The 27,993-nt window shown below is 50.1% G+C and overlaps 2 protein-coding genes and 1 long non-coding RNA gene across 6 annotated transcripts in view; 2 read left to right on the forward strand and 1 right to left on the reverse strand.

The window, feature by feature from the left end:
• ZNF175 (zinc finger protein 175) overlaps positions 1-14,199 on the forward strand; it is a 25,954-nt gene extending 11,755 nt beyond the window's left edge. For both annotated transcript variants that reach the window (XM_032839406.1, XM_032839407.1), the window contains 3 exons: positions 2,015-2,206; positions 8,203-8,329; positions 12,037-14,199. In XM_032839406.1, coding sequence (XP_032695297.1) covers positions 2,015-2,206; positions 8,203-8,329; positions 12,037-13,718 — 2,001 coding nt within the window. In that variant the 3' untranslated portion in view covers positions 13,719-14,199. The remainder of the gene's footprint in view (positions 1-2,014; positions 2,207-8,202; positions 8,330-12,036) is intronic.
• A 1,443-nt stretch (positions 14,200-15,642) lies between these two features.
• LOC116856140 (beta-1,4-galactosyltransferase 3-like) lies at positions 15,643-27,984 on the reverse strand. 3 transcript variants are annotated; one of them, XM_032839418.1, is made up of 7 exons: positions 27,447-27,898; positions 19,104-19,205; positions 17,689-17,924; positions 16,926-17,113; positions 16,289-16,411; positions 16,037-16,065; positions 15,643-15,953 (listed from the first exon to the last, which is right to left on the reverse strand). In XM_032839418.1, exons 2-7 carry the CDS (start codon positions 19,105-19,107, stop codon positions 15,646-15,648), a joined length of 888 nt encoding a protein of 295 aa, XP_032695309.1. In that variant the 5' UTR covers positions 19,108-19,205; positions 27,447-27,898; the 3' UTR covers positions 15,643-15,645. The 3 variants fall into 3 exon arrangements, with proteins under 3 accessions (XP_032695309.1, XP_032695310.1, XP_032695306.1); XM_032839415.1 differs by lacking the exon at positions 27,447-27,898 and adding an exon at positions 27,914-27,984 and having other exon boundaries at positions 15,728-15,953; positions 16,037-16,138; positions 19,104-19,384; XM_032839419.1 differs by lacking the exons at positions 19,104-19,205; positions 27,447-27,898 and adding an exon at positions 18,507-18,512.
• On the forward strand, positions 18,612-26,946 carry LOC116856161. The gene is made up of 4 exons (XR_004380484.1): positions 18,612-18,695; positions 25,114-25,186; positions 25,979-26,062; positions 26,925-26,946. It is a non-coding gene; the product is annotated as an uncharacterized LOC116856161 (long non-coding RNA).
• Positions 27,985-27,993: the final 9 nt, after the last annotated feature.

A 27,993-nucleotide genomic window follows, 5' to 3' on the forward strand; every position in this document is an offset into this window, starting at 1 on the left:
GGTCGGTAGTGGTCAGCAGTTGAAGAGATGGATGATGGTTTCCTGTTGGGCTGCGTTAATTGCAACCCCATGTTGGGGATTATTTGGGGTCCTGTGGAAATCACACTCCCTGGGAAACACTTACTGGCAGCCAGCGTAGCCTGGTTACGTGGGTGACAGGGAGGCATTTCATGATCTTGCGCCAGTCCTGTGTTCCACTCCTTGGGGTTATCTGGAGGTCAGTGCTGTCAGTGACTGCATTTGATGTGGGGTTGGGAGGCAGTTCATTGTGTACAGTCAAGACACGTTAGGGATTTGGGGTCCTGGTGAGGTGGGAGCTGAAGGCAAGCTGAGGACAAAGCAGACGCTGACCCCTGCAACCTCCCCCCACCCCTCAGTCCTGGGTGGGACCGGTGGGACCTTCCAGGAATCTCCCATCTTATGTTAAATACCTTGCTAGAAGGGAAAAACAACCTTATCCTGACAAAGGCAAGGCCTCCAGTATCTTGTAGGTCCTCTTTAGCATATGAAAGTTCTACTGAAACCTCCCTTTTTCCTTACCTCCCCCAACCCCATCCTATATAACCCGCCATCCCTCACAATGGGACGGTGGCTCTTTCTGCCTCTGGGTCCTGTCCCCAGGCTTTAATAAACGACCAGTTTGCACCAAAGATGTCTCAAGAATTCTTTCTTGGTAGTCGGCTCCGGACTCCACCCCACTGAACCTCACTTACATTCTAAAACTTCATCACTGGTGCTTGTCTGCAGGCTTTCCAGGTGAAGGGGGTTGAGGACAGGAAATTTAAGTTTCAGCTTTGTTATGGGGCTCCTGGCTGCTCAGTCTGTTGAGCGTGTGACTCCATGTGGGGGCTGTAAGTTCAAGCCCCACCTTGGGTTTAGAGATTACTTAAAAATATTTAAGAAAGAAAAAAAAGAGAGAAGTCTGGGCTGTCTGGGGATGGGCACTGAAATGTCCAGAAGCTTGCACGGACGTATCAGCTGGGCCACCTCGGATCCTTACCTCTCTGAAGGCAACAGGAAATGGGAATGGTGTGTCTGGAAGCTGACCACGTAGGGGATCACGTGGGATAGAGTCAGCTGTGTGTAGTTTGGGACAAGGCAGAGGAAGGACTGATGCTCTTTTCTTCCCTCTGCAGGCTGACCACAAGGCAAAGCCTGGAAAAGCTTCAGTTTTCTCATCCACAAAATGGGCATAATAATGATCATAATGTTTAGTGGGCCAGGTTATGTGGAAATTAAACAAGGTGTTCATGCCAGGCAGGTGCTGCAGGCTTAACGAGACTCATCACATGTCAGTGTCCCGATGCCTGCGATAAAAACTTGGCATCCTCATTTTGGAAACTGCATTTAAAGTAATACTTTTCTTATTCCCAAGGCTAAAAGGTGGCAGAGCTACAGTTAAACCTTCATGTAGTCCAAACTCTGTGTTTTGTTTAGTTTTTTCCAAGATTTTATTTATTTGACAGAGCATAAGTAGGCAGAGAGAGAGAGGAGGAAGCCGGCTCCCTGCTTAGCAGAGAGCCCAGTGTGGGACTTGATCCCAGGACCCTGACACCATGACCTGAGCTGAAGGCAGACGCTTAACCCACTGAGCCACCCAGGCGCCCCTAAGATTTGTTTATTAGAGAACACGAGTGCGGGGAGAGCCAGAGGAGGGAGAGAGGATCCCAAAGCAGACTCTCCACTGAAAGTGGATCCTGATGTGGGTTCGATCACAGGACCCTGAGATCATGACCTGAGCTGAAATCAAGAGTCAGCCACTTAACTGAGCCACCCAGGCGCCCTAGAACTCTGTCTTTTATTTTACCCTGATTTGTAACCGGTTGGGTTCTTCTGAACTAATATTCCATAGGGTCTAGCACAGTGACCTTTCCCTAAGGACCCTCAAAAATACTTGTGTGGAGCAAATGTTAGAGGAGCGACCATGTGAGCATCGCCTTTCCAGGACTTCCTGGTGCTTTGCGGAGCTCATAGGTCAGACCATATCACTGAGCCTGCGGGTCTCTCTTCACAGCCCAGCCAGACACTCCCCAGCAGCTCTGATCGAAGCCTCCAGATGCCCACCCAGCTTCGAGGTCCCAGGAAAAGTGGAGTTGTCGGCAAGAGAACCCGAGAAGTGAAGCCCAGGGGAGACATGCCCGCTGATGAGAATGTGCCCCAAAGGTCCCAGGTCCTGGGTCCACAGGAGCAGAATGGGCCATGTGAGGTAAACAGGAATGGCGCCAGGGACAGTTCTCCAGAATTTGAGGGCAGACACAGGAAGCAGCGGGCTCTGGACTCTTGCTTAGACCGAGTGCCCCTCCTCCTGAGAGCGGACCACAGGGGCTCATGTCCCCTCATCACAGGCCTTTAGTACAGACCAGTGGAGGAGTGTATGTTGTAGAGGGCTGGTCCAGGGGCAAAGGAAGAAGAAAAGGGAGCCCCTGATCCGGGTAGGAAGCCCCAGCCACTGGCAGGGAAATGCGGACTCTTTCCTGCCCTGCTGGGAAGCGCCTTCATCCACCACTGGGTCTTTGCATGTTCTCAGCTGGTCCCAGTCTGACTTCTTACATGCTTGTTGGGGGTTGGCTCTTTTCCCTCTGTCCTCATGGTTTATAGAATCATAAGATTCTAGAGCAAAAACAGAGTTTTAAGGACATGTATGGTTTTTCCTATTTTATTTTATTTTATTTTTGGTTTTTCCTATTTTAAAAGATGAATACAAATGCCAGAGAGGAGTGTTTCCAAATTGCCCACAGATAAAATATTTGATATTGGGGAAAGAGGAAGATTGTTCAGTATACCGAAGATTTCCTGAAATTCCTAGTCAGTCTGTGTGTTTTATTTATTTATGAAAGATTAGTTTATTTGAGAGTGAGAGGAAGAGAGTGCAAGCATGAGCAGGGAGGGGCCGAGGGAGAGGGACAAGCAGATTTCCCACTGAGGGGAGAGCCTGACTCAGGGCTCAGTCCCAGGACCCTGAGATCATGACCTGAGCCCAAGTCAGATGCTTAACCGACTGAGCCACCCAGACGCCCCTAGTCTGCGTATTTAAAGACACTGTGTTTTAAAATAATACTGAATGGCCATAATAATAAACAGTGCATTGTTTACCTGTGATAGGTTTATAATCAAAGTTGCAGAAAGTTGTTCTGTTTTAAAAAAGCGTAACAAATGCACGGTTGATTACCATTGTGAACCAATACATTGTGAGATTATCTATTTCAGTAATGTCTAAAGTCATCTCCACCTGACAAAAACATTTGATAATAGAAAATTTGAGAGAAGGCATTAAAACTATTACAGTAAATGCCAAGTAAAAATCATTTAACGTCAAAAGATACTGCCCCAGGTACTCAGAAGTCATTCTTAAAATGAAAACACCCAAATCTGAAACAAAATTGTCCAGATCTTCATTGAGTGACTCAGTTCGCTAGGGCTTCTGTAACAAAGTACCACAGTGGGTGGCTTAAATGCCTTAAACAGAAATTTATTTTCTCATAATTCCAGAGGCTAGAAATCCAAGATCAAGATGTCAACAGGGTGCTTCCTTCTGCGGTCTCTCCTTGGCTTGTACATGGACTTCTGACTGTGTCCTCACACAGTCTTCCTTCTGTGGGGGTCTGTGTCTTAATTTCCTTTTCCTATAAGGACCCCTGGTCATACTGGATTAGGGCCCAGCCTGCTGACTTCATTTTAACTTAGTTACCTCTTCAAAGACAGCATCTCCAAATACTGGCATTGGGGGTTCGGACTTCAACATGAGAATTTTGGGGGGTGGGGAGATACAGTTAAGCCCGTAAAGGGACAGAAAATTACATTGTAGGAAAATGCCTCTTGTGTTGCATTGCTGTGGGTTGAAGTGTTAAGAGTGTGATTGAGGGCGCCTGGGTGGCTCAGTGGGTTAAAGCCTCTGCCTTCGGCTCAGGTCATGGTCCCAGGGTCCTGGGATCGAGGCCCACATCGGGCTCTCTGCTCAGCGGGGAGCCTGCTTCCTCCTCTCTCTCTGCCTGCCTCTCTGCCTACGTGATCTCTGCCTGTTAAATAAATAAAATCTAAAAGAAAAAAAGAAAAGGAAAGAAGAGTGTGATTGAAAGCATTTCAAGTGGCTGTTAGGATACGGGTTACTTCAGGGCTCCTGGGTGGCTCAGTGGGTTAAGCCTCTGCCTTCGGCTCAGGTCATGATCTCAGAGTCCTGGAATTGAGCCCCACATCAGGCTCTCTGCTCAGCGGGGAGCCTGCTTCCCCCTCTCTCTGCCTGCCTCTCTGCCTACTTGTGATCTTGATCTCTCTCTCTGTCAAATAAATAAATAAAAATTTTTAAAAAAGGATATGGGTTACTTCATAGTAGTACATTCCCTTTGACACAATGAAATTAATTTTGCCTGCTTGCCCTGGTTTTCATTTTGCCGTTTCAGTAGATAACCCTTTTGCTAATTCCGATTTTCGGTCAGCTTGCAAACAAAAACGCTGCCTTTGCGGACCGCGCCCTGTGGCAGAGAATCGAAATGGTCCTGACTCCCAGCTTGCTAGAGCAGGAAGGTGTAACCTGGTTCACTGTTCTCCGTAAGAGCACGTGTTCCAGCTCAAAAAAAACCCAAAACAGCTAACAGCTGTCAAGATTGTTTTTCTCCTCAGTGGCAGTGAATTTTTACCCTATTAACGAAGTATGTGGCTGTTTACCTCCCAATCCTTTAGTGACTCTTACACAGCTGTGTGACACTGAGGTTTATGAGAAACCTGTATATTTGGTTGTCGGCATCCAGGGCTCCTGGCTCACAGCTCCCCAGATCTTTGGAATTTCCTGAGCTATAAATAGTAGGAGGGGCATCTTTTGTGCCCGGATTTAGCCTTTTTCTCAGTTCCTGGCAGCTGGGGGGTGGGGGGGAAGCTTTAGTGCGTGTCTTGTTATTCATAACAAGCCCATTTCCACCACAACTGGGTTTATGTAAATGAGATGAATTTTGGAAATCCCCTAAGGGTGGTGGTTGCGGAGGGAACCGACCCAATGGTTAGAGGGGGCATGGGAATGCCCACGTACCTTGCCCCGTGCACCCCTTCATTTGACTCTTGATACGTATCTTTTTCTAATAAACTGGTGATCCCAGTGAGTAAACGGGTTTCCTTAATTCTTTGAGCTGCTCTAGCATATTAATTGAGCCCAAGAAGGGGGTCGTGGGAACCTCTAATTTAAGCAAGTCAGAGGTACAGGTGACACAGCCTGGGCTTGTGACTGGCCCCTGTAGCGGTGGGGCAGTCCTAAAGGGCTGAGCCCTCGCCTGTAAGAGCAGTCGCCACCTCCAGCTGGATGGGGTCAGAATTGAGTTGAATTGAAGGCCGCACCGCTGTTGGAGACCTGCTTGGCGAGGGGAAGGGGGTATCCCTCCTTCCACACATTTATTGCCATTTGGTCCAGAACCAAGAAGAGCTACCTCAGTTGGAGTTTTGAGTAAGCGCTCTTTCATATCCTCCCAGACCCTCGGAACTAGCATGCTTTTCACGCCCACCCTTCCAGGAGGGGGGGATCAGCTTTTGGTCAGCGATGTTCCCTATTGTAAAGGAAAACTGCTTCTCCTGCACGTCTCCTTTACACACACAGAAAACTGCGCTTCTGATGCTTCCGGTCACCAAACGCACTGTAAGCGCCTGTTTAGCCAGAGCGGCCCCACCTCGGTTGAACAGCCATTTGGTTGTTTATGCTGTAAAACTTAAATTGACCCTGTCCCCCCCCGCCTGGGGAACTTACTTAAAAGTCTGGGAAACCAGTCCCAGGTAACAGTCCAAATACAAGCGTGGGTCAGGTCAGTGGAGACGTTCAATCAGTGGGGGCCATACTGTCTCCTAGCTACCAAGGTGATGGGCTAGTTTCCATAGCTACTATGGGGTGAATTGTAATTCAGTTAGCCACCTGTGTGTGGCCAGGCCCAACCACATGGCCTCTGTCTGTGGTTAGTTAGTCTGGAAAGTTAGTCTGGAAAGCAGGGAGGGGTTGTCCTCTCTGTAAGGGGCAGCCCCAACTGGTCTGTTTGACAGTCCGTCTGATTCTTGATGCTTGGTGCGAAATAAAGCTTTGCTTGACCTTCGCTTTGTATCAGTCTCGCTCCTTTTGTTGGGTCCATGGTCAAAGGAGCGAGACTGATACAAAGCGAAGGTCAAGTAAAGCTTTGTTTCGCGCCAAGCATCGAGAATCAAACTGACCGGCCAGGCCGTCTCTTGCAAAGAGGTGACCCCTCCCAGCCTCACAGACTAACTTATAGAGCAAAGGCCATGTGGTAGAGCCTGGCCACACACAGGTGACCAATTGAATTTTACAATTCACCCTATAGTAGCTATTTCAACTAGCCTATCACTCTGGTCAAAATTGGCGCCCAAAAGGCAGGGCCCACATTCTTGGGTGGTTAGGGAGATGCTTTCCAGATTGGATGTCTCCACCTGGCTTGACTCATCCTTGCATTCTGGGCTCTGTTAGCTCCCCCTGACCTGACACATCCTGGTATATGGGCTCTATTATCAGGGGCTGGTCAGTCATATTTTACTGATTTCCCAGACTTGCTTCTAAGTAAGTTCCTCCGGTGGCGGGGGGGGGCGTCAATCTTAGTTTTCTGCATAAACAACAAAATGGCTCACTCTGGCTAAGCAGGCCCTTACACTTTGACCACGGACCCATCATTTGGGGACCCAACAGCATGGGGAATTTTTTCCCACACTGAGCACTTCCCTCTGACACCAGCTGGGTGTCCTACAACGTGTCAGCAATCTGCAATGTGAAGATTTGATCCCAGGCAAGGGAAAGCGTCATTGCCATCCAGTGCCAAACTGGGAAACCACAGCCTTTGGGTACAAAATGGGGAAGGTTTAGGGTTAAATAGGCAAAACCTGCAAGTTCTGTACCTCTAGCGAGGTTGGTCAGGCTGAGGTCCCAGACTTAAACCTCAGGCGCAGCGTGACAAGTGGGGTGCAGCTCCCAGGTTTCTGGCAGTGACTCCGGGATGTGGTGGCCGATGAGGAGCAGGAGCACGTGTCGTGGGGGTTTCTCTGAATTTTGCGCAGGCGCGTCCCCTTGGGCTGTGCTGACCAGGTTTGTCCTCACCGTCATCTGGCCTGGTTGAAATTAGTTTCTCTCCCTTGACATGAGAGAACCCATCTTGTGCATTAGCTGTTGCTAATTGTTTGGGTCTTGTTCTCAAATTCAATTCTGGCACTGTCTGCCCATATATGGGGCCACATCCCTCACGTTAAGGGCACAGTCTGACAAGACAGCCCCTCTCCCCGACCTCAGATGCCGGCTGAAACTCCGCGTTGTCACCAATGCTTCCGACCCTCTGGGCTTCAGAGGTTCCCGTAACCACCTCCTTGGGTTTAATTAATTTTCAAGAGTAGCTCACAGAACTCAGGAAACCCATGTACTCACTAGGTTACTGGTTCACTGCAAAGGAGATTAAAGGATAAGAATCAACAGCCAAGGGCGCCTGGGTGGCTCAGTAGCTGCCTTCAGCACGGGTCATGATCCCAGGGTCCTGGCGTCAAGCCCTGCATTGGGCTCCCTGCTCGGCGGGGAGCCTGCTTCACCCCCTCTCCCTGCTTGTGCTCTTTCTCAGATAAATAAATAAAATCTTAAAGAAAAAAGTCAACCTCCAGATGAAGAGATAAACAGGGGGAGATTCTGTCCCCGTACAGTTGGGAGGCCGGGCTGGGTGACGGATGAAAGTGATCCGGTTCAGCAACCTGGGAGCTGTCCAAACCCTGCCCTTCCGAATGCTTATGGAGGCCGCGGAACACGCAACCCAGATTTCAGTGATGAAATCGTTGGCGACTGGTGATGGGTTCCAGGTCGTGTCCCCTTCCTGGACTTCAGCGGTGGGGCTGAAAGTTCAGTCCTCTCATCACTTGGTGGGTTCCCCTGGCAACCAGCCCCCCCATATCCAATACTGACCCGTTAACAGAAGAGAAGACACCCTTTATCACTCTCCTCACTTAGGAAATTTCAAGGGTTTTAAGGAGCTCTGTGCCAGAAAACTAGAACAAAGACCAGCCCAGTATCAAAGTACGTGGTAGACGGCAGTGTATTTCTAGAGACTTTTTTTAAAACCCCCAAATACAACATGAAATGGGTGTTAGTGGAAAGCCGTATAGATCGTGGTGAAAAGTCATTAAAAAGAAGTCTCCAGGTAGCTTCTGTGTTCACCGGTAATGAGTAATTGACATCGGGGTGTGTTGTTACAGGGATTGGTGTCATTTGAGGACGTGGCCATGGACTTCAGCAGGGAGGAGTGGCAGCAGCTGGACCCTGCCCAGAGATGCCTGTACCGGGACGTGATGCTAGAGATCTACAGCCACCTCCTCTCCGTGGGTGAGCACACCTGACCCGGGAATCTTGGATGGACCTCGTTGGGATTTCCTTCCTTGTTGTGCGACGCAGTAGGGCATCTGAAGTATGTAATCCGTGTGCCTTTGACTTGTCCCGGATTGTTCATTCGTTTAGGACACCCCTGGATATCACTTTGTTCCCAGTGAAAGATGCTGACTTTTCTGATGAGCCGATAGCCCGTAAAGTCCCAGGCCCCATTCAGATCCGAGATTCTTTCTCATTACCAGGATATCACAGTCCCAACCCAGAGATCATTTCCAGGATCCTCTGAACTGAGAGGCTCAGCTCCCCTATCAGAGGCATCAGAGTAAGTGACTATTACCTGGCCGACGTGGATATCTTTGGGGGGCGTTATCTGTCCCCTAGTGGTGGGCTGTACGTTGCCTCCCACTCCGTTTCTGACTAACACTGTGATACATTATCTTGTAAACGCCCCTTGGGGAGAGGTGTCAGAATTTCTCCGAGGTGGACACTCGGGACTGGGATTCCCTGACCCCTGGACAGAAGTATAGTTAATGTGACCACGGAAGCCATCCCGCTCTGGGGACGAGCTGCGTAACCTCCGCTCCCGTGGGAGAGTGCATCTCGCCTGCCAGCACGGCTGTCTCTTTCTCTTGGCCCGTGTGGTGGGCGATAGGGCTATTTCTTGCTTTAATTTCATTTTTCTAGTAAAGAGAGCATCTCCTCATCTGTCGTCTGATTGGGTTTCCCATTTTTATCATCTTATTGCATCCATGGAGTTTTTTCTTAAGGCCTTTTTTCCTTTTTATTTGTCCCCTGAATTCATTGGTTTTTCTTTTCTGTGCTGGATCTTCTTTCTTCTTCTTTTCCCCTGATTGTGGCACCTGCAGTTCAGGGCCCCCATGCTTCCTTTTTTTTTTTTAATAAGATTTGATTTATTTATTTGACAGCGAGAGAGGGAACAAAAGCAGGGGGAGTGGGAGAGGGAGAAGCAGGCTTCCCGCCAAGCAGGGAGCCCGATGCGGTGCTTGATCGCAGGACCTGGGGATCATGACCTGAGCCGAAGATAGAAACTTAACAACTGAGCTGCCCAGGCACACTGTGTCCATGCTTCCTTCTGATCATCCCTTCATGTAGGAAGTTAAGGCCCCTTCTCTTCGGAACACCCAAGCCGCAGTTTTTTTCTGGTGGCCCCTAGATGGACACCCTCCAGTCCCTGTGCCTAAACCATTCTCTTACTCAGCTACATGGCAGACACTTCCCATAGGAAGACTCACTTCCTCTAATTTTGGGAGATCAGAAATTGGAATCCTTACACAAATCAGACGTGCTTTCTTGTCTTACACGTTTTACCAGAGTCTCCTGCATGTCTTGGCTCTTCCACCACAGTCCTCTTACTGAGAAATCTAACAATTTTTTCTTTTGAATGGGCAGTTTAGTTGATGCTTTTTCTTAATCCCAGTGGTCTCCCCTAAATGAGCTCCTGTTTCTTCCTGCTTGTGTTTTTGTTCCTAATGGGTTTTGTGGATTCTAGATGAGGTCAGTCATGATGCCATTGACAGAGTTTTCCAATATTGTTTTTTTTTTCCCCTGAGATTTTGATGGAAAAATACAGTTATTACTATGTAGGATTAACAGAGTCTTCTCAGTGACATCAGCGTCGTGGCCACATATTTCTAATTTTAAGTGTAGCTGAAGAGTTTGATTGCTCATGCTGTGTTCTGTTGGGTTCCTCTTTTGTTCCATGTCTGCTACAGAGACATATGTATGATATACATAAAGGTAGACAATACATATTATCTAAGAAAACTGTAAATATCTGGGCGTGAGTCTATTTAAAATAAGAAAATTTCAAAAAGATGGTTGAGATCATAAATTTCATAATTACATATTTTTTACCACACATTTTTAAGATTTGATTTTTAAGTAATCTCTGCACTGAACAAGGAGCTCTAAACTCACAAGCTCAAGATAAGAGTCATGCACTCTACTAACCAAGCCAGTCAGGCGCCCCTCTTTCTTTTTAGCATCTGTTCTATACTAGTAAATTTGGTGATCAATGACTCCCATTCTTGGTGGGGAAAAAATGGTGTATTAGGTGGTGTACAGAGACACCAAAGTTCAGTGACAATTTCTAGAATAATTCCTCTCCTGTAAAACAGTTTTTTAAGAAAGCAGGTCAGGGGCACCTGGGTGGCTCAATGGGTTAAGCCTCTGCCTTTGGCTCAGGTCATGGTCTCAGGGTCATCGGGCTTTCTGCTCAGCGGGGAGCCTGTTTCTCCCTCTGCCACTCCCCTTGCTGTGCTCTCCTGCTCGCTCTCTCTGTCAAATAAATAAATAAAATCTCAAAAAATAAGTAAAAATTAAAAAGCAGGTCAGCAGGAAGCCTCGCTTCTTGTATTCTTCAGGTGTCTTGAATTTTTCCCTCGATGTTGCACTCTGCTCTGTGATGCTGTCCCTCTGCAGCACTGAATGTGCCGGGTACCCAGAGGCAGGTCCTGCTGGGCAGAAACGGGGTGGAGGGTACCGAGAAGCTGTGATCTCACCGCCCAGGCCAGAGCTGGTGGATAATGCTGCGTTCGCATTCCATCAGCAGAAACAGACTCACCGTCCCACCTCCTCGCAGCGGCGCTGGGAGCTGTTCTGTAGCTTGGCCTGTCCACAGTTAACTTCTGGGGAAGAGGGTGACACACGTTTCAAGGGACAGCTTACTTGTCAACTTCTTTAAGATTTTATTTATTTATTTGACAATGCACAAGTAGGCAGAGAGGCAGGCGGAGGAAGAGGGAAAAGCAGGCTCCCCGCTGAGCAGAGAGCCCGATGCGGGACTCAGTCCCAGGACCCTGAGATCATGACCTGAGCCAAAGGCAGAGGCTTAACCCACTGAGCCACCCCTTGTCCACTCTTCCAATGTACTTTTCTTGGGTCATAAGTTTATCGGTTCAAGCAAACAAATTTCAGCTTCCTGGAGAGTTGAGTCTGGGCACAGGTGTCCTTTCCCTGCTTGGCCGTGTCAGGGTTGGAGCTTTCTTACTTACTCAGAGGATTAACAGGGCAGCGGGTTTGGTATCGTTTCTAACAAGTGAGAGGAAACTGGCGGGTTAGTGACAGTTTAGATCTGAAAGCTGATGAAGAGCTGCCCTCGGAGCCCCTCCTTTTCAAGCCTTGGCTGTTCCCACCTGTGTTACCCCTGTCTGTATTTTCTGTCATCGTAGGTGTTGGTGTCTCCGGGTCTCTGGACCGCGGGCCTGCATTAGGTGGAGCTGGCTTGTCTTTGTTCTAACCTACTTTTCCCCAGAGCTCCGGGAGGTGGTTTTGGTCAGTTACTTAGAGACTCTGTGCCGCCTCCCGTTCTGTGAAATGGAGAGTAAGCGCAGTTACGCGTGCAGGGTTGTGAGGATTGAAGAGTTTCCGCGCGATGCGGAGCGCTCTGTGCTGTATGCAGACCGGCGACATGCAGCGAAGGCAGGGTGGCTGTCTCCTCGGCGGCGCCGCCCTCCCATCGTCATTATTACTGTGACCCAGCAATTCGTGTTCGCCCTCAGTCCGCTCTCCTATGATTTCTCCTCCATCCTCTCCTAACTCGTGTCCCTTTCATCTTCTTCCTCTCCTTCTAGAAGGGGCGTTGGGACTTAAAACCTCCCAACAGAAAATATTTGCAAAAGCTTCATCTCACAGCGAGAAGGAAAGTGAAGTCACAAGAGGTGGTCCGTGGTGTTCCATTTCAGAAGACCTGTGGGGACACCGTGGCCGTGCAGCGAGGGGTCAGCAGAAGCAAGATGAACCTGCACGGCGTGGGGCCTTCCTTGACGGGAAGACACTGGATACAGAGAGAGACTGGGAGCGGGAGGACCCGGGAAGAATCATTCATGTGAGGCCTCACCTTGTTTGTTCACAAAGCAGGCCTCCTCAACACTGCTCAGTTGCCAGGAGTTTGAAGCCTAATCCAGACGGGCATCGTCAGACTCAAAGCGACAGCACAGAACACCGCGGTGAGCTGGCTGGCTCTGGCCGGATGTTCTCCCGTAGCTCCTCCCGGGCCAGCTGCAAGCACGTTCATCCAGGAGAGAACTTCTGCGAAGGGAATCAACGTCCGAGAGTCCTCAGCCATAAACAGCCACGCACGCAGCACCAAATGCGTAATCAGGAGAGACCCCATAAATGCGCTGAGTGTGGCAGGGGCTTCCCCCAGAAGCCGCCCCTCGAGCAGCAGAGATTCCATAGTGTAGAAAACCTCCAGGAGTGTAGCAGATGTACCAAGGGCTTCACCCCACAACCGAAGCTCGGTGTGTATCCGACAGCTCACACAGCTAACATCTGCAAGGAGTGTGGGAAGGTCTTTGTTCAGAGAGCAGAACTGATGACACACCAGAAAACTCACACAAGAAGGAAGTCCCATAAATGCCACGAATGTGGGAAAGCCTTTTACCAGACGCTATCTCTCTTCAGACACCAGAGGACTCACACTAGTGGGAAACTCTACGAATGCAGTGAATGTGGGAAAGGCTTCTCCCAGAATTCGACCCTCGCCATCCATCAGAAGATTCATACGGGTGAGCGCCAGTACGCGTGCGGCGAATGCGGGAAGGCCTTCACCCAGAAGTCAACGCTCAGCTTGCACCAGAGAATCCACTCAGGGGAGAAGTCCTACGTGTGCATTGAGTGCGGACAGGCCTTCGTCCAGAAGGCGCACTTGACCGTGCATCAGAGAGGCCACACCGGAGAGAAACCTTACCCGTGCCACAGCTGTGGGAAGGCCTTCATTTCCAAGTCACAGCTTGATATACATCACCGAATTCACACCGGGGAGAAGCCTTATGAATGTGGTGACTGTGGAAAAGCCTTCACCCAAAAATCACACCTCAACATCCACCAGAAAATTCACACCGGAGAAAGACAACACGTATGCGGTGACTGTGGGAAAGCCTTCAACCAGAAGTCCATACTCAGCATGCATCAGAGAACTCACACCGGGGAGAAGCCTTACAAATGCGGCGACTGTGGGAAAGCCTTCACTTCCAAGTCACAGTTCAAGGAGCATCAGCGGATTCACACCGGAGAGAAACCCTATGTGTGCACCGAATGTGGGAAGGCCTTCAATGGCAGGTCAAATTTCCACAAACACCAGATGACGCACACCAGAGAGAAAACCTTCACCTGTTACAAATGTGGGAACGCCTTTCTCCAGAAATCAGAGTTGGTGGCACATCAGAGAACGCATGTTGGGGAGAAGCCTTATGAATGCTGTGACTGTGGGAAATCCTTCGGCCGGAAACCACAGCTCCAAGTGCATCAGCGGATTCACACGGGAGAGAAGCCTTACGTATGTTCTCAGTGTGGGAAGGCCTTCAACAACAGATCCAATTTTAATAAACACCAAACAACTCATGCTAGACACAGGTCTTATTAAAGCAATTATTGCATGAAAGGCTTTACCTAGAAATCAGTTCGTCGTATGCATCAGCATATACACGAATGAGACAAACTAAATTTCTTGAAGAAGAGAAAAATCTCCCACGCGTCAGATTCAGTTGTAGGTTACAGAATCCAGGATTCTGAAGAACTCCAGGAAAGCACTGCGTGTTGCAAAGTTGCACATCATTTGACGTGAAAGAAAGGGCTCAGAAAATAACATGAATTAACATGATTGAGGGTAAATGTCCATATTTGTACTAGCCTTGTTAAGGACTATGAAACTCATCTGGGAAGAAACCCTGACTGGCACACTGAGAATTGTGTTCCTCTGGGAAGTACAAGACTTGTACCAGATGGGTTATAGAAAAATTTGTGAGAAATTAATGGTAACCCTGTTGAATTTGGAATATCGGTATTTTCAAAGAACTAGAAACCGGAATGACCAGACAGGTTGTGTGTGTGTGTGTGTGTGTGTGTGTGTGTGTGTGTGTGTGTGCAGCTACATAACAGTTCTCTAGTGTTTGCTGTAGGCTTCACTGCATAGCAGAGGTGTGGGAAGGTTTATTTGTAAAGGATCTACCATAATTAAGTCTATCAAATTTATTCCCAGTTGAATATATCCTGAGATTGCACAGTCAGTAATTATTAGTTTCTTTATACACACAGGCACAGCTACCTCATTTTGTCGTGCTTTGCAGATACCGCGTTTTCACAAATTGAATGGTTTGTGGCAGCCCTGTGTCGGGAAGGTCACTGCCACCTTTCCCCACGGCGTTTGCCCCCATCATGTCGGTCACATGTTGGTTGTTCTTGGGATATTTCCAAGTTTTTCATTATTATCCTATTGGACGTGGTGATCTGTGATGAGTCATTACAACTCACTGAAGATTCAAATGATGGTTGGGTTTTTGTTTTTTTTTTTTTAAGTGTTTTTTAATAAGGACACACTTTCCTTAGGGGTACCGCTGTTGCACACTTCATAAACTACCATGTAGTGCCGACGTGACTCTCACATCCACCGGGAAACCCAAAAATTCACTGGACATGTTTTATTGCGACATTCGCTTTATTGAGGGGCCTGAAACTACCCAAAGCTGCGGTATCTCTGAGGTGTGCCTGTCTCAACACGTGAATGTACTTTCTTGGTTAAATGTATAAATGGGATTTTGTAACATACACTGGCCTTCATAGTGCACCTTTTCTCTTTCGTGACCCGCTCAGCTCTACCACCCCGCCCCCATTTCTTTCCACTTCCACCGTCTGGTGAGCAGCTCCATAAATGACCAGTGTTAACCTTACAGTATGGACTTCTTTGTATTTTTACACAGGCTCCTGATCATTTACACCAGGAGTCAGCAAACCCGCCGTCAGTCAAATAGGGTTGGCCACCTGCTCTTTGGAATAAAAGTTTTACTGGACGCAGCCATGCTTCTGTGTTGATGTGCGGTCTATGACCACCCCTGTGCTCCAGTGGCCTGTGTGCAAGCCAGAAATACACGCCATCTGGCCCTTTCCAGAAGATTACCTGATACCCACCTGCGCTGATAATCCTGTACCCGGGTGGGACCTCTGTCCTCTGGAAGCACCAGATCACACCACACATGCGCGGGCACCTTGGTTCTCCCTGCCGCTGTGCGTCTGTTAGTGGCTGTGTGGTGTGTGCGGTGAGCACGCTGGACCGTCCTCACAGGTTTTACTATTCGTTCTTGCCGCTTTCGTTGCTACAGGACAGTGGCTGGGCTGCCTGCTCTTCCGGGGCATGGGCCCAGGAGCCAGGTACCCAAGTTTGATCAAATGTCGGTCACACAAGTGTTCAGCTCCTCTGCCCTGGGTTTTTAAAGGATGATGCTAACAGTGCTGGGTGGGTGGGTGGTCAGCACTTAGAGCCACATGGAGAGAACCTGAGAGTTTGGGGCTCTGAATCAATGCCTAGAAATGAAAGGGTGGGGATGAAGGTTGGCGGAGAGGAGAAGTGAGTAAAATAAACTGTCCTTTAATAGGAAACCAGTTGGGAGGGCTGCCCTGCAGCCCAGGTCTTGGGGATCCTGGTCCAGCCTCCAGCTCCCCTGCAGCCTGCCATGGGGGCTCCTAGGACCGGGGAGTGGGGAACTCGATGTCCACGGTGAGGTTGGTGTAGAGGGGCTGCAGCTCCTTGGAGAGCAGCCTGTAGCCCAAGGAGTCGATGCCATCCTGCTGCCCTTTGTGGCGGATTGAGGCCAGGAGGTCGGGGCTTGGGGGAGGGGGAGCAGCCACATGAGCCCAGGACCTAGGGATCACCTGAGGTGGGACATCCTGCTTCAAACCCCAGCTTACCTCGGGGGGCTCCGCTGGTCACTGGGGTCCTGCCCCTCCAGCATGTGGTAGCGACCAAAGAGCAGATGGGGTCGGGAGAGAAGCATCCCACTCAGTTGCAGCCTTACAGGGGGAGAGGGCAGGAAGGCCAGATGCCTGCCTCTGACAGGGAACCATGCCACACCCAGCCCTTCAGGCGATGGTGGCCCATGTCCCCCACACCATGGGGGGGACCTGCAGCCCTGTGCTAGGTTCCTCAAGCAGGGCCCCCACCTGGCAGCGATGTCATGGTCCTCACGATCCCAGCCCCGGTACGAATTGGGGAAGCCGTTGATCCTCAGGTAGTGAATGGGGCGCAGGGCAAACACACCCCCAAGGTAGCCGTGGTAGGGTAGCCTGGAGAGGCAGAGAGAGTTGGAAACAAGTTTCAGGCCACAGGGGTCCTGGCTAGGATCTCCAGGCATTATTTCTGGGTTTGCCCTTCCCCACTCACCCCTGTGATAACTAACCACTCCCCTGGCCCCTCAGGTGTCCCCTCCCCTAATCTTAGAGTAGCCCTTCCTCTGCCCCTTGAGATGGGCCCTCCTTTGACCTGGGATTTTCCCTCCCCTAAATCTGACAGGCCCACTTTGTGACCCCTTGATGGCCCTTTCTCCCCAGACTTCTGGGATAACCCTCTCCTGCCCCCCAGACAACCTGTCCTTTCATATATGTTCTTCTCTGACCTCCATCAAGACCCTATCACTGACCCCTCCCTCCACCCCCCAGTTAACACCTGCATCCCAAAGGAAGGTTCTCCCCTGTCTACAAGGCTTTTCCTTGGGCCCCATCATCCCTCTCTGCCTCGGTGCCAGGGAAGCTCAGGGCCTGGCCAACCATCCCCCGCAGGAAGCTCCCTCCCTCCCCCTACTTGTAGTCGAACTTGTCGATGGCCACAGACACATGGGCAGGGAAGATGTCACAGATGTAGAGGTTGCGGTCATCCTCTGGGAGGAGGTTCACATCATGGAAGAAGACACAGTCCCATTCCTCCTCCTGCATGGCCTCCCAGAACCCCACGTTGCGCAGCTTGCCCCGGTTGAAGGCGGTGTTGTGCACCTGGGATGGACAGAGACGTGCCATGCTTTCTTGCCAGCAAGGCAGAGCATGCCCCCAGTTGCCAGGCCTGTCCTCTCCCCTTTCCAAGTGCCATTCTCCTGCCTGGACCCTATTCCCACTGGAGCTGGAAAACCCAGACCCGTCCACAAGGGCACAGTTCAAAGGTTACCTTCCCTGGAAAACTTCCTGAATTCCCGCCCCCATCCTACGCAGAGTCAGTATCGACAGCCCCTTGCTCCGTCCATGGCCATTTCCAAGGTTCTCAAGGAACCTACCCTTTAAGAGACCGTCTGAAGGAGGCAGGGATTAGGGTGGGCAGGGAGCACCTACGGCTTTCTGCTCTTACCAAAGACTGGGTCTGATGCCCAGAAACCATGACAGGGTTTGCCTCTCCCTCTCTTGCTCCATGGTCATGTTCTCCTTCTTCATCTTCTTGACTCATAAATCCAGCCCCCATACATCCTCTGGCCCAAATGCTGTCAGCTCAGAGGCTGACGACTTCAACCTTGACTCTCCACGGCCATGCTCAGACCCCTCTGTCTTCTTGTCTCCAGCCCTCCCCGTGCTGGCTGTACCTGGTTCACCACGTAGATGGCATAGTGCAGTTGCTGGCGCTGCAGGAAGGGGTGCAGGTGGAAGAGCAGGTGCTGCAGGTGCTGGTCTTGCCCATAGTAGGGCACCACGACCGCCGTGTGGTGTCGTGTCCAGCAGTCAGGAGGCCGGTACTGGCCTCCCAGCTCCACCAGCGGGTTCTTCTCCACCACCTGCTCCATCGTCAGGTTCTCTGGGATCATCACCCTCAAGGGGCCATCTGAAAGGGGCAGATGTCAGGGACCTGCCCCAGAAACGCCACAACCTAGCCGTGTTCAATCATGTCCACCCCCACCACCCCCGCCGTCGCCAAACCATGTCTGCCAGCACTTCAGAATGGGACCTTGGAAATAGTGTCCATGAAGATGCAGATGGTTAGAATGTGGAAGTTCTGGATAAGGGTGGGCCCTCAACGTAACGACTGGTGTCCTTATAAGATCATCTGAAGACCCAGCGAGAAGGCAGCCGTGGAGGCAGAAATTAAAGTGACCTGCTTACAAGCCAAGGAAAGCCAAGGATCGCCACCAACCACCGGAAGCTAGGAGAGAGGCGTAGGATGGCTTCTCTCTCGGAGCATCCGGGAGGAACCAACCCTGCCCCAACACCTTGATTTTGGACTTCTGGCTTCTAGAACTGTGGGAAGATAACTTTTTGTTGTTTTAAGGATGTCTCCCCTGGGCTGGTTCTCAGGACACCCGCTCTCCCTACACCTCGGACTGCTCCTTCCAGTTCCCTCACTGAGGGCTCCACCATCCACCTGCCCAGCCCCAGCGGCGGCTCTGGCCCAACATGCCCTTCTTACAGTGTGACTTTGATGCTACCCCCAGGGAGAGGTGAGTCTGTCTCCACCCCTTAAAATGGTTGGGGGGGGGGGCGCTTTATGACAGTTTCAATGAGTATGTCAGAAATGACACTACATGGCTTTTGAGACTGGATTATGACTTCTGCCTGATTCATGTGCACACTTGCTCCTGAAGTTTGCGGTTGCCGCGTAAGCGCTCGGGCCGCCATGCTGTGAGGAAGCCCACACGAGCCCGGGGAGGGGCTACGCGGCGACTCTGAGATTTCGTGGGGAGAACGGGTTGCTTCTACTCCAGCTGCTGTCTTACCTCCAGCTATATCGCACTGCAACTGCGTGAAACACCTGGACCACGACTGCCCAGCGGGACCCTTCCCCAGACTCCCAACCCAGATACACGTTGAGAGTTGGTGACTTTTAGAGACACTCATTTCTGGGGTCGTTCATTATGATGCAGCCACAGATGACCAGCACATCTCTCCCATCACCACCAGGCCTGTGCAGTCCGCTTCCAGGATCTGTCCCTCTCCCCTGGGAGTCCTGCTAGCTCCCCAAAGCCCAAGGCAGGGTTGAGGGTGGAGGATGCCCCGACAAGCTTACTCATGTAGGGGGAGATGAGGGGGCAGCTGGGCAGGTCCTCCTTCCTACGGTCCACAGGGTGGATCTGGCTGAGGTTGGCGTATACATCCTGGGAAGAGGTCCCTGCAGAGGAGACCGAGACCAAAAAGGGCAACTCTTCTCCCACCGCTGGCCTGTCCCGTCTCAGGACACGCAAGAAGGAGGCAAGGCTGTGGTGGTGGTGGTTCTGGTAGAGGAGCGCCCCCATAAGCAGCAGCTGTACCCCCAGAAATAATAACAGGAGCCCCCTCTGCTGTTCCATTCTGGGAAAGCAAACAGAAGGTCATTCTTCCCATTTTGCAAAGCCCACCTTTACCCCATATACCTCAGTTGCAGGGGCCTGTACCCACCCTCCCTGACTGCGCGCAGGAAGGGGGCCCAGGGTGAGAGAACGGCGCGGCTGCTCAAGCTGCACCACCCGCATGAAGACCCTGCCTTGTGCACATCTCCAGCCTCATCTCCTCCAGCCGGTCGCCTCCAAACCCCAGGGTCGCAGTGGACCCTAGCTGGTTGCTCCCCTGGGTGACTCTCTCTAAGGCTCAATGTCCTTGTCTGTAATGGGCACTACATGGGATCGAGCTCACTGGGTTGCTGCACTAGGACTCGCAGTGTGCAATGCGACCGGCTGCAGATTATTCCAGACTGTGCCAGGTCTGATCATATCTCCAGCGTCCTGTATGAAAGGGACCTACGTGACTCCTGTTCATTCTGGGTGCTCTTCTTCCCTGTAACGGGCACCAAGTAGCCCCTAGAGGCTTACACGGCCTCTATATCTACCTCCACCACAGTCTGTCATCCTGGACTGTGACTGTCCTATCAACTGCCCCCATCGGACTAGGAGCTTGCAGAGAACAGGGTTCAGGACTGACTCATCTCAGCCCCTGGCACAGGAGGGCCCAGGAAATGAATGATGAAGAGTGAGTGTTAGGATTTGCAACCTGATACACTCCTGCTCGTCCTCAGCCACCGCAAGTTCTCCTCTCCTCTTCTCCACATCCTCCCCTATCTGCCTCAGCCCCCCTGGCTCCCCGTATCTCAGCTGTCACTGCTCTGGCCCCCAGACAGGGAATGATCTGTGTCCAGATCTCCTTCCCTCACCACACGGGGAGTGGGGCAGGCCTCAGCCCAGCTCAGCCCTGGGTCCCTAGCATTACCCAGCACAAAGGCTGAGTGTCTGTTCAACTCTAGTCACTAAGCGTCACTTCTGTGCCAGGATTACTGTGCAAACCAACAAAACTGCCACAAGCAAAATCAGCAAAAACCTCTACTCCCGGGAAACCCACATTCTGGTGGGGAAGACTGGCAAGAAAAAGGTTTCAGTGAGTAATAAGAACCTATACATCGAAAGGGGTGAAGAAGGAAATGGATGGAGGCTATCTCTGCTAGGTGGCTGGGCAAAGGGAACAGCAGGCGCAAAGTCCCTGAGGTGGGCAGGGGGAGTCAAAGGGCACTGAAGAGTAACACACAGGCTGGTGTCCTTGTCACTAAGTCGGCGAGCGTGTTTTTAGATGAACCAAAAAATTATCTCATTACAGAAGCAGGCTCAGGGCTGCATCTCAAATGTGGAACAAAACAGAATGTGATCGGGGACAGAATATCCTTCGATTCTGAAGCACGGAGACAAGAAGTGAGTGTCGGTAGCAAATCCCATGTTGTGGGGCAGGAATAAGGAAGAACTACCTGCTGGTAGAATTCCTCTTAGCTTTCCAGCTGGAAAGACAGCATACAAAAGAGTGTTGTTTCACAGAATACCAAGCCGACTTTTGAGTGGCACTCCAAATTCAGATGCCCCGCCTTTAATCAAAATGAGAAGAAACACCCAGATATGGTGGAAATGCACCCCATTCTCACACAGAAGACAACTGATGATCAAGTATGTCTCAGGAGCCCTCGGGACCAAAACCAGTCTTTGCAACATGCTGGTAGAGTTGGCCCAGCAGCAGTTTACGAATGTATTCACTGAAAACAGCAGGGCTCATACTAATCCCTATTTCTCAGCTGTGAATGCTGCGGGTGTGGACCGTTCCTGAGTCCTGCTGCACCTGCCAGTGTCCAGCTGCTCTGTTAAGTCGGAGGTGCCAGCACAGCCTCGGTGGTGATTCTATTTCCTCTTCCTAGGCAGGGGGTCGGTGAGCTTAGGGGAGCAAGGAATCTTCCACGGTGTATGTGTGCTCAGGAGTATAATTCTTCACGCAGGAGTCAGCTGCATCTGGTGGTTTCCGTGGGGCCACCAACAAAGGGAGTGTGTTGGACACACAACACCCAGTGTTAGGACATGCAGGCCCACTTCTCCAGATTTCCCCCTCCTCCTGCAGGACAGGAAAGGCTGCTGTTGAAAGTGTGGGCTGTCTCCTGGAGAGCCAAGTAAAAAGGACCCCTCCGACTCCACAAGAAATGTGACAGTCACGTTTTTGTGGACAGCAACAAGCTTTTATCTTCTGATCCCTCATTTTATAATCAATCCCTATTGCAAATACAGGGTTTTGTGGTGGTTCTTTTTTAAGATTTTATTTATTTATTTGACAGAGAGACAGCCAGGGAGGGACTGAGAGAGGGAGAAGCAGGCTTCCTCCTGAGCAAGGAACCCGACGCAGGCCTCGATCCCAAGACAGTGGGATCATGACCTGAGCCAAAGGCAGACACTTAACGACAGTACCACCCAGGTGCCCCGGAAACATAAGGGTTATGACTTAAGACACAGTGTGACTGTCACTTGGGCTCCTGGGAGAGAAAATTTAATTATGAACTCAATGACTAAAAAAAAAAATTTTGGAACCATGATCATGTGACTGTAGGGGTGGGAGCATAAATTTTCCTGTTACTTCCTCAAAAAATAGAAGAGTCCATTTCGCTACTGTTGAAAGGTGAACCAGGTAGGATGAAATCAACTGCATACTGTTCCCCAAAGTTACATAAATTTCAAGGAAAAAAAAAAACACCTGACGTCTTACACTAGCAGCAATTCCCATGCATATGACATGATTCAAATTAGCACACCCACATTTCCCAAGTGACATGTTTCCAAGTCTCATTTAATAAGTTATATTTTCATTTGGGGGAAGTAAGCTTTGTCCGGCTGCTGTGTGGTGCACGTACAACCAGTAAGGGCCCACAGTGACTTGGGAGACCCAGAGTCTCCCCCAAGGAGTCTGGACTCCCTCAATCGCCCTGGGAACTGGTCTCTTCCTCCTGGCAGGTTCCTGGTACACAGAACCTCTTTTATCTAGCAGAGGTCTTCCAAGTGGGGTGTCTACACACAACTCCCCGCATGGAAGTGTATTTCTATTCTAGTCATTTAAGGTGATGGTTGGTTCACGTTGGGATGTTTTATATTCAGAACAACCAAAGCATGAGTGCTTAGTAGAGCTAATTTTTTTTTTAATTCAACTGCAATGTTTTCAGGGGAAATTTTTTTCAAGTTACACTGAATAAAATATCTAGATAAAAATTAATGGTCCTCATTAGAATTGATATGCATTTTTCTCTTAGGTACTTAAAGCCTATTTGAGTCATGTCATAAAATATTTACTCCAGTAACAGTCAATCCCATCTCAAGTCACCTTGGGAAATGTATGACATTTTCCACCTCTGATGCCTGGGTGGCTCAGTCAGTTAAGCTTGTCCCTTTGGCTCAGGTCATGCAAGCCCCATGTTGGGCTCCCTGCTGCAGGCGCCTTTTTTCCTTCTCCCTCTCCCTCTGCCTGCTGCTCTCCTCCTGCTGTGCTCTGTCAAACAAACAAACAAATAAATAAAATCTTTAAAAAAAAGATGAGGTGAGGATACAAAATTCTTCAGAATGGTTTCCTCCCAAACAAAAGTATTTTAGAATTACTGTAATATGCACATACACGCACACACTCAGACCCCTTCTGTCTTGGCTGGTTCCAAGATGTATGAAAAATTGTTTTAATAATTTCCTAAATCATAAAACCAAATGGGAAAATTCACTCATTGGATCAGAAGTACATGTACTAAGCTTCTTGCTGAAGGTCCCTTTGTCCTGGGGAATGGGACAGGATGACCTTGCAATTTGCTGAGACGTTCTCATGGTCCAAAGTGAGTATCATTGCAGTATAATGCAAGTCACAGATGTACTTTTACATTTTTTTAAAAGATTTTATTTATTTATTTGACAGAGAGATCACAAGCAGACAGGGTGCGGGGGGAAGCAGGCTCCCTGCTGACCAGAGAGCATGACATGGGGCTCGATCCCAGGACCCTGAGATCATGACCCCAGCCCAAGGCAAAGGTCTAACAAACTGAGCCACCCAGGCGCCCCTGTACTTTTACATTTCTATTAGTCCCATTTAAAAAGTGAAAAAATAAACAGGTACAATTAATTTTTTAACATTACACTTAAGCCAATATAGCAAAAATGTTATGATTTCAACATGTAATCAAGGTAAAGGATTACTGGAGAGATATTTTACATTCTTTCTTCACATGAAGTCTTCTAATCTGGTATTTTGTATTCACGGCACAGCTCTAATCAGACTAGCCACACACGGCCAGTGGGCGCCATACTGAAGAGCCATGCTGAGGACCCCTGTACATTTCCCCCACGTTCCTGGGAAAAACCTGTACTTTCCCAACCTCAGCTACAAGTTCCACTTCAGACCCTTAGTTCAAGCTTGTCAGGGCTCTTGTTCGAACTTTCCACAGCTTTATAGTTTTTTGTCTGCTTGATGAATTGCTGAGAAAGAGGTGTTAAAATGTCACAGTGCTTCTAGAATGTGCCGGTTTCTTCTCATCCTGCTCACTTCGGCTTTATTTCTCTGGAGTCTGTGTTGTGAGGTAAACCCAGTTGTTTTGCCAAACTGGTGATTCCTTCATCATTCGCGATGACATTCTTTACTACTCACAGTGCTTGTTGACTTGAAAATCTGGTGGTTGTAGCTGAACTTGGATTTCTTTGTGCTGTGTTCCTGCTGTGTCTTCCTCCCCTTTCACGTTCACACTTTTGAGTCTTTACTTATTAGATGTGGGTCTCATGTGCACAACAAATGTTTTTTTCTTAACTCACCTGGTGACTGAGACAATCTTGTTCATTCCTGTTTTGCCCCACACGAAATCTTATTAAGAAATTTTTATTTTTTTAAGTTATCTCTGCACTCAATGTGGGGCTGAAACCTACAATCCCAAGATCAAAAGTCGCATGCCTTTTGGAGACTGAGCCAGCTAGTGCCCCCACAGCAAATCTTATTTAAAAACATTCCTTGGGGCGTCTGGTGGGGCTGAGTGGCTTAAGCCTCTGCCTTCGGCTCAGGTCATGATCTCAGGGTCCTGGGATCAAGCCCCAAATCCAGTTTCCAGCTCAGCAGGGAGCCTGCTTCCCTTCCTCTCTCTCTGCCTGCCTCTCTGCCTACCTGTGATCTCTGTCAAATAAATAAATAAAATCTTTATAAATAAATAAATAAATAAAACAAAAAAGGAAGAGAGCATGAATTTGAGTCTAGGCCTGTGTGTGTGACTCCAAAGTTCTTTCCATTACCTGGCTGGGAAAATCTTGGGGGACAGGGGGAGTTCAGGGAAGGTTTCCCCCGAGAGGTAGCATTCTGGGGCAGGTCACGAAGGATAAGCAGGCATTTAACCCCCACACCAAGGGAGGGAAAGGCACTCTGGGCAGAGAGAATGGAGGCACAAGAAAGCTCACTGTCTATAAGTAGCAGCAGTCATGGCACCTCACATCTCTGGAGCTCTTACTCTGGTCCAGGAGCTGCTGTAAGCACTCATCAGGTGCCCCTCCTCTCAGCCTCAGCACGTACTGACATTTTAGGCATGTTAGTTCTTTGCTATTGGGGCTGTGCTATGTGTTAGACAGCACATAGTGGTTACAGCAGTTTTACCACTGCTGGATGCCAGTAGCCCCCTACCCGACTTGTGACAACCAAAAATGTCTCTGTCGAATGTCCTCTGGGGGGTCACAATCATCCCAGGCTGAGAACCACTGCTGTCATCCTACGAGGGCTGAACTATTATTTCGATCTTACAGGTGAGAAAATGTCAGTCGTCCACAGTTACACAACCAGGATGGTAATCCCAGGATCTGAACCAAGCTGCTTCTGGTAACCACTACGGTATGGCAAGCTTCCTGCCTGGGCTCTGTGCTCACTGGGGGGCAGATAACAGCAGGAGACAAGAAAGGAGGGGTGAGCTAGGGACAGCTCAGGTGACAGAGCCCAAGGTGATAGGGCCTCTGACAAAAGTGAAGGACCAGGGGCTGTGGGAGGCCAGAGGTGGCTTGCTTGTTAATGCAGTGCAAGGGAGGACAGGTCCTGAAGGCTTCCTAGAGGAAGTATGTCCACATGGCTACCTGGATGAGAAACAGGAATTAATGTGGTCAGGATGGGTGAGGGAGGGAGGGTCTTCAGGAAGAGAGGATGGCATGTGTAAACACACTGGCTTTGGGTGGGACCTGCCAGAGCCACAGGAAGCTGAAAAGTCACCAGGGGCCTGGTTGCAAACACCAGGCTGAGGGACTCAACCTTCCCCTGCAAGTGCTGAGCACCCACAGTCCTCTGTCCTCTCCAGAAGCCTCTGCCACCAGCTTACAGTCTTTTCCACTGGATTATGAATGTGTTGCAACAAACGAAACATGAAGTGTTTGCAAAGCACCCATGAGGAGCTTCTGCCCAAACCATGCCAGCTTGCTGGTGGATGCGGCCACCGAGGGCTAGAGGGACTGATCCAGTTCTCACCAACACCAATTCCTGCCGCCCCAGGGAAGTGACCTGAGGAACCAGAGCACCCCAGCCCCAAGCACTCACTAAGCACGGAGCCCCAATATTAACACTTTACACAGGTTAACTCACCGACTTCTTTAACCCAACCATGCTATCATCATCTCCACTGGACAGATGAGGACACTCAAGCACAGAAAGCTTTCATCACTTACTCAAGGTCACGCAACTAAGCAAGCGGTGTAGGGCGTCAACTGGCAGGTAGGCTTTCACATCCTCTTTCTGTCCCTGACGTCCAGTTTGAGGTAAACCTTTTTTTACCAATTTCTCAGCTGAAAGTATGTGGGTGGTGTTCCGACCTGCTCAAGTACTTAGTGAAAGAAACTTGCAAAGTAGGAGACTAAAACCAACACCAGAAACACCTGAACCTGTGAACCAAATACTAGTTTTTGGGTGAGAAAACCAACATTCTGCATCACAGCAGAATACCGCTTAGATAAACGTTTCTCACCTTTGGCACTATTTTTTGAACCAGATAATTCCTTACAGTGAGACACCAGCCCGTACACACTATGTTTGGAAGCATCCTTGGCCTCTACCTACCAAATACCAGTCACACCCTTCCCCTGCCTCCTTGTTGTGACAACCAAAAATGTCTCCAGAGAGTGCCAAATGTTCTCTGAGGTACAAAACCACGCCCAAACTGGGAACTGACTTATAGACTATCAGTAGGTTGCCTGAGGTTTTCAAACTCTCACCCACTCCTTGCTTTAAAAAGAGAAAATAGGGGGAACCTGGGTGGCTCAGTCGGTTAAGCATCTGCCTTTGGCTCAGGTCATAATTCCAGGGTCCTGGGATCAAGCCCTGCATTGGGGCTCCCCGCTCGGTGGGAAGCCTGCTTCTCCCTCTCCTACTCCCCTGCTTGGATTCCCTCTCTTGCTGTCTCTGTCAAATAAAAGAATAAAATCTGTAAATAAATAAATAAATAAATAAAAGAAAAATTAGGCCTGGTCACCAAAGGAAAGCCATCCCTGGTTATGAAAACTAAGTGAAAACAATGACAGTTTACTGCTTGGTGAACACTTTCTGTATTACCTCATTTATCTTCACCAATAGTCTAAAGGGCAGATTCTGCTATTACCCCCCGCCCCCATTACAGAGGAGGAATTTGAGATGCTGCCTGGAAATGCAGAGTCCATGCCAACTGCTCAGTAAGTACTGATCTTTCCCCCATGTCCTGGCTTGGAGCACTTGTAGCGTCTGGGTCCCTGCAGCTCCTGACATCTGGACCCTCCACATCGTGCTTCATCATCCTAATCTCCCCAGCCACGCCTGACACTCCTATGTCCCCCAGGGCAGAACCTGGCACACTGGAAGCCTCAGTCAATCACTAATGTATGAGCCCAATGACCCGGGGTTCAACCCTCTTGACAGCTTCAGAAGCTCCAAGGTCCCGCATCACCCTTCATTCTCAGTCCTCCCTATTAAGGGCTCACGGGGATTAGAGACAAGAGAATGTTGGAATATAACACGCGGGAGAGGAGGCAATTTGGGGGCTGGAAAGCGACTGAGGGGAGCAGGGCTCTGGCTGACTCTTGAGAGAATGCACCCTAACCCTGGGAACCTCCCATCTCATGGGTCTCACCTGCCCTCCATCCCGAGCTCCGCCTTCAACCCTGCAAGGCTGGAGGTGCGCGCACTTGTCACTGAGTCACACCGGTGCGTAACTGCTCACCCGGGTCACGCCCCGACCCGGGCACGCGCCTGGAGAAGCGCAAACCGCTCCTGTCAGCTCCGCGCACGCACAACCCCGCAGCTGCACGGCCGTGGCGCCCACCGCGGGCGCGCACCCACTCTCACTCCCACGGGGGCGCGCGCAGAAGCCCACGCTGTGTTCCGGGCGACGCGGCCAACCCGGGCACCTGCGCGGCGCACGTGCCGTCTCTCTCCCTTGCTCACCCCTATTCCTTTCTCCCTCCACCCCGACAACTCTCCACCCGCACCTCAAATCCTATCAGACTCTCATAAAGGCCGAAAACCTAAAAGACATCCATTGCGTCTTTACACTAAAGTACACAGCGCGAGATATCGTCTACAAACCACACGCCCCACCTGCTGTTGCGCAGGCGCAGACGACGGACGCGCCGGCGGGTCCTGGAGCACTCTGGGAGTCGTGGGCGGAGTGCGTGACG

This window comes from Lontra canadensis, unplaced genomic scaffold (genome assembly GCF_010015895.1).
Source record: "Lontra canadensis isolate GAN:19392208 unplaced genomic scaffold, GSC_riverotter_1.0 scaffold107, whole genome shotgun sequence".
Taxonomy (NCBI): Eukaryota; Metazoa; Chordata; class Mammalia; order Carnivora; family Mustelidae; genus Lontra; species Lontra canadensis.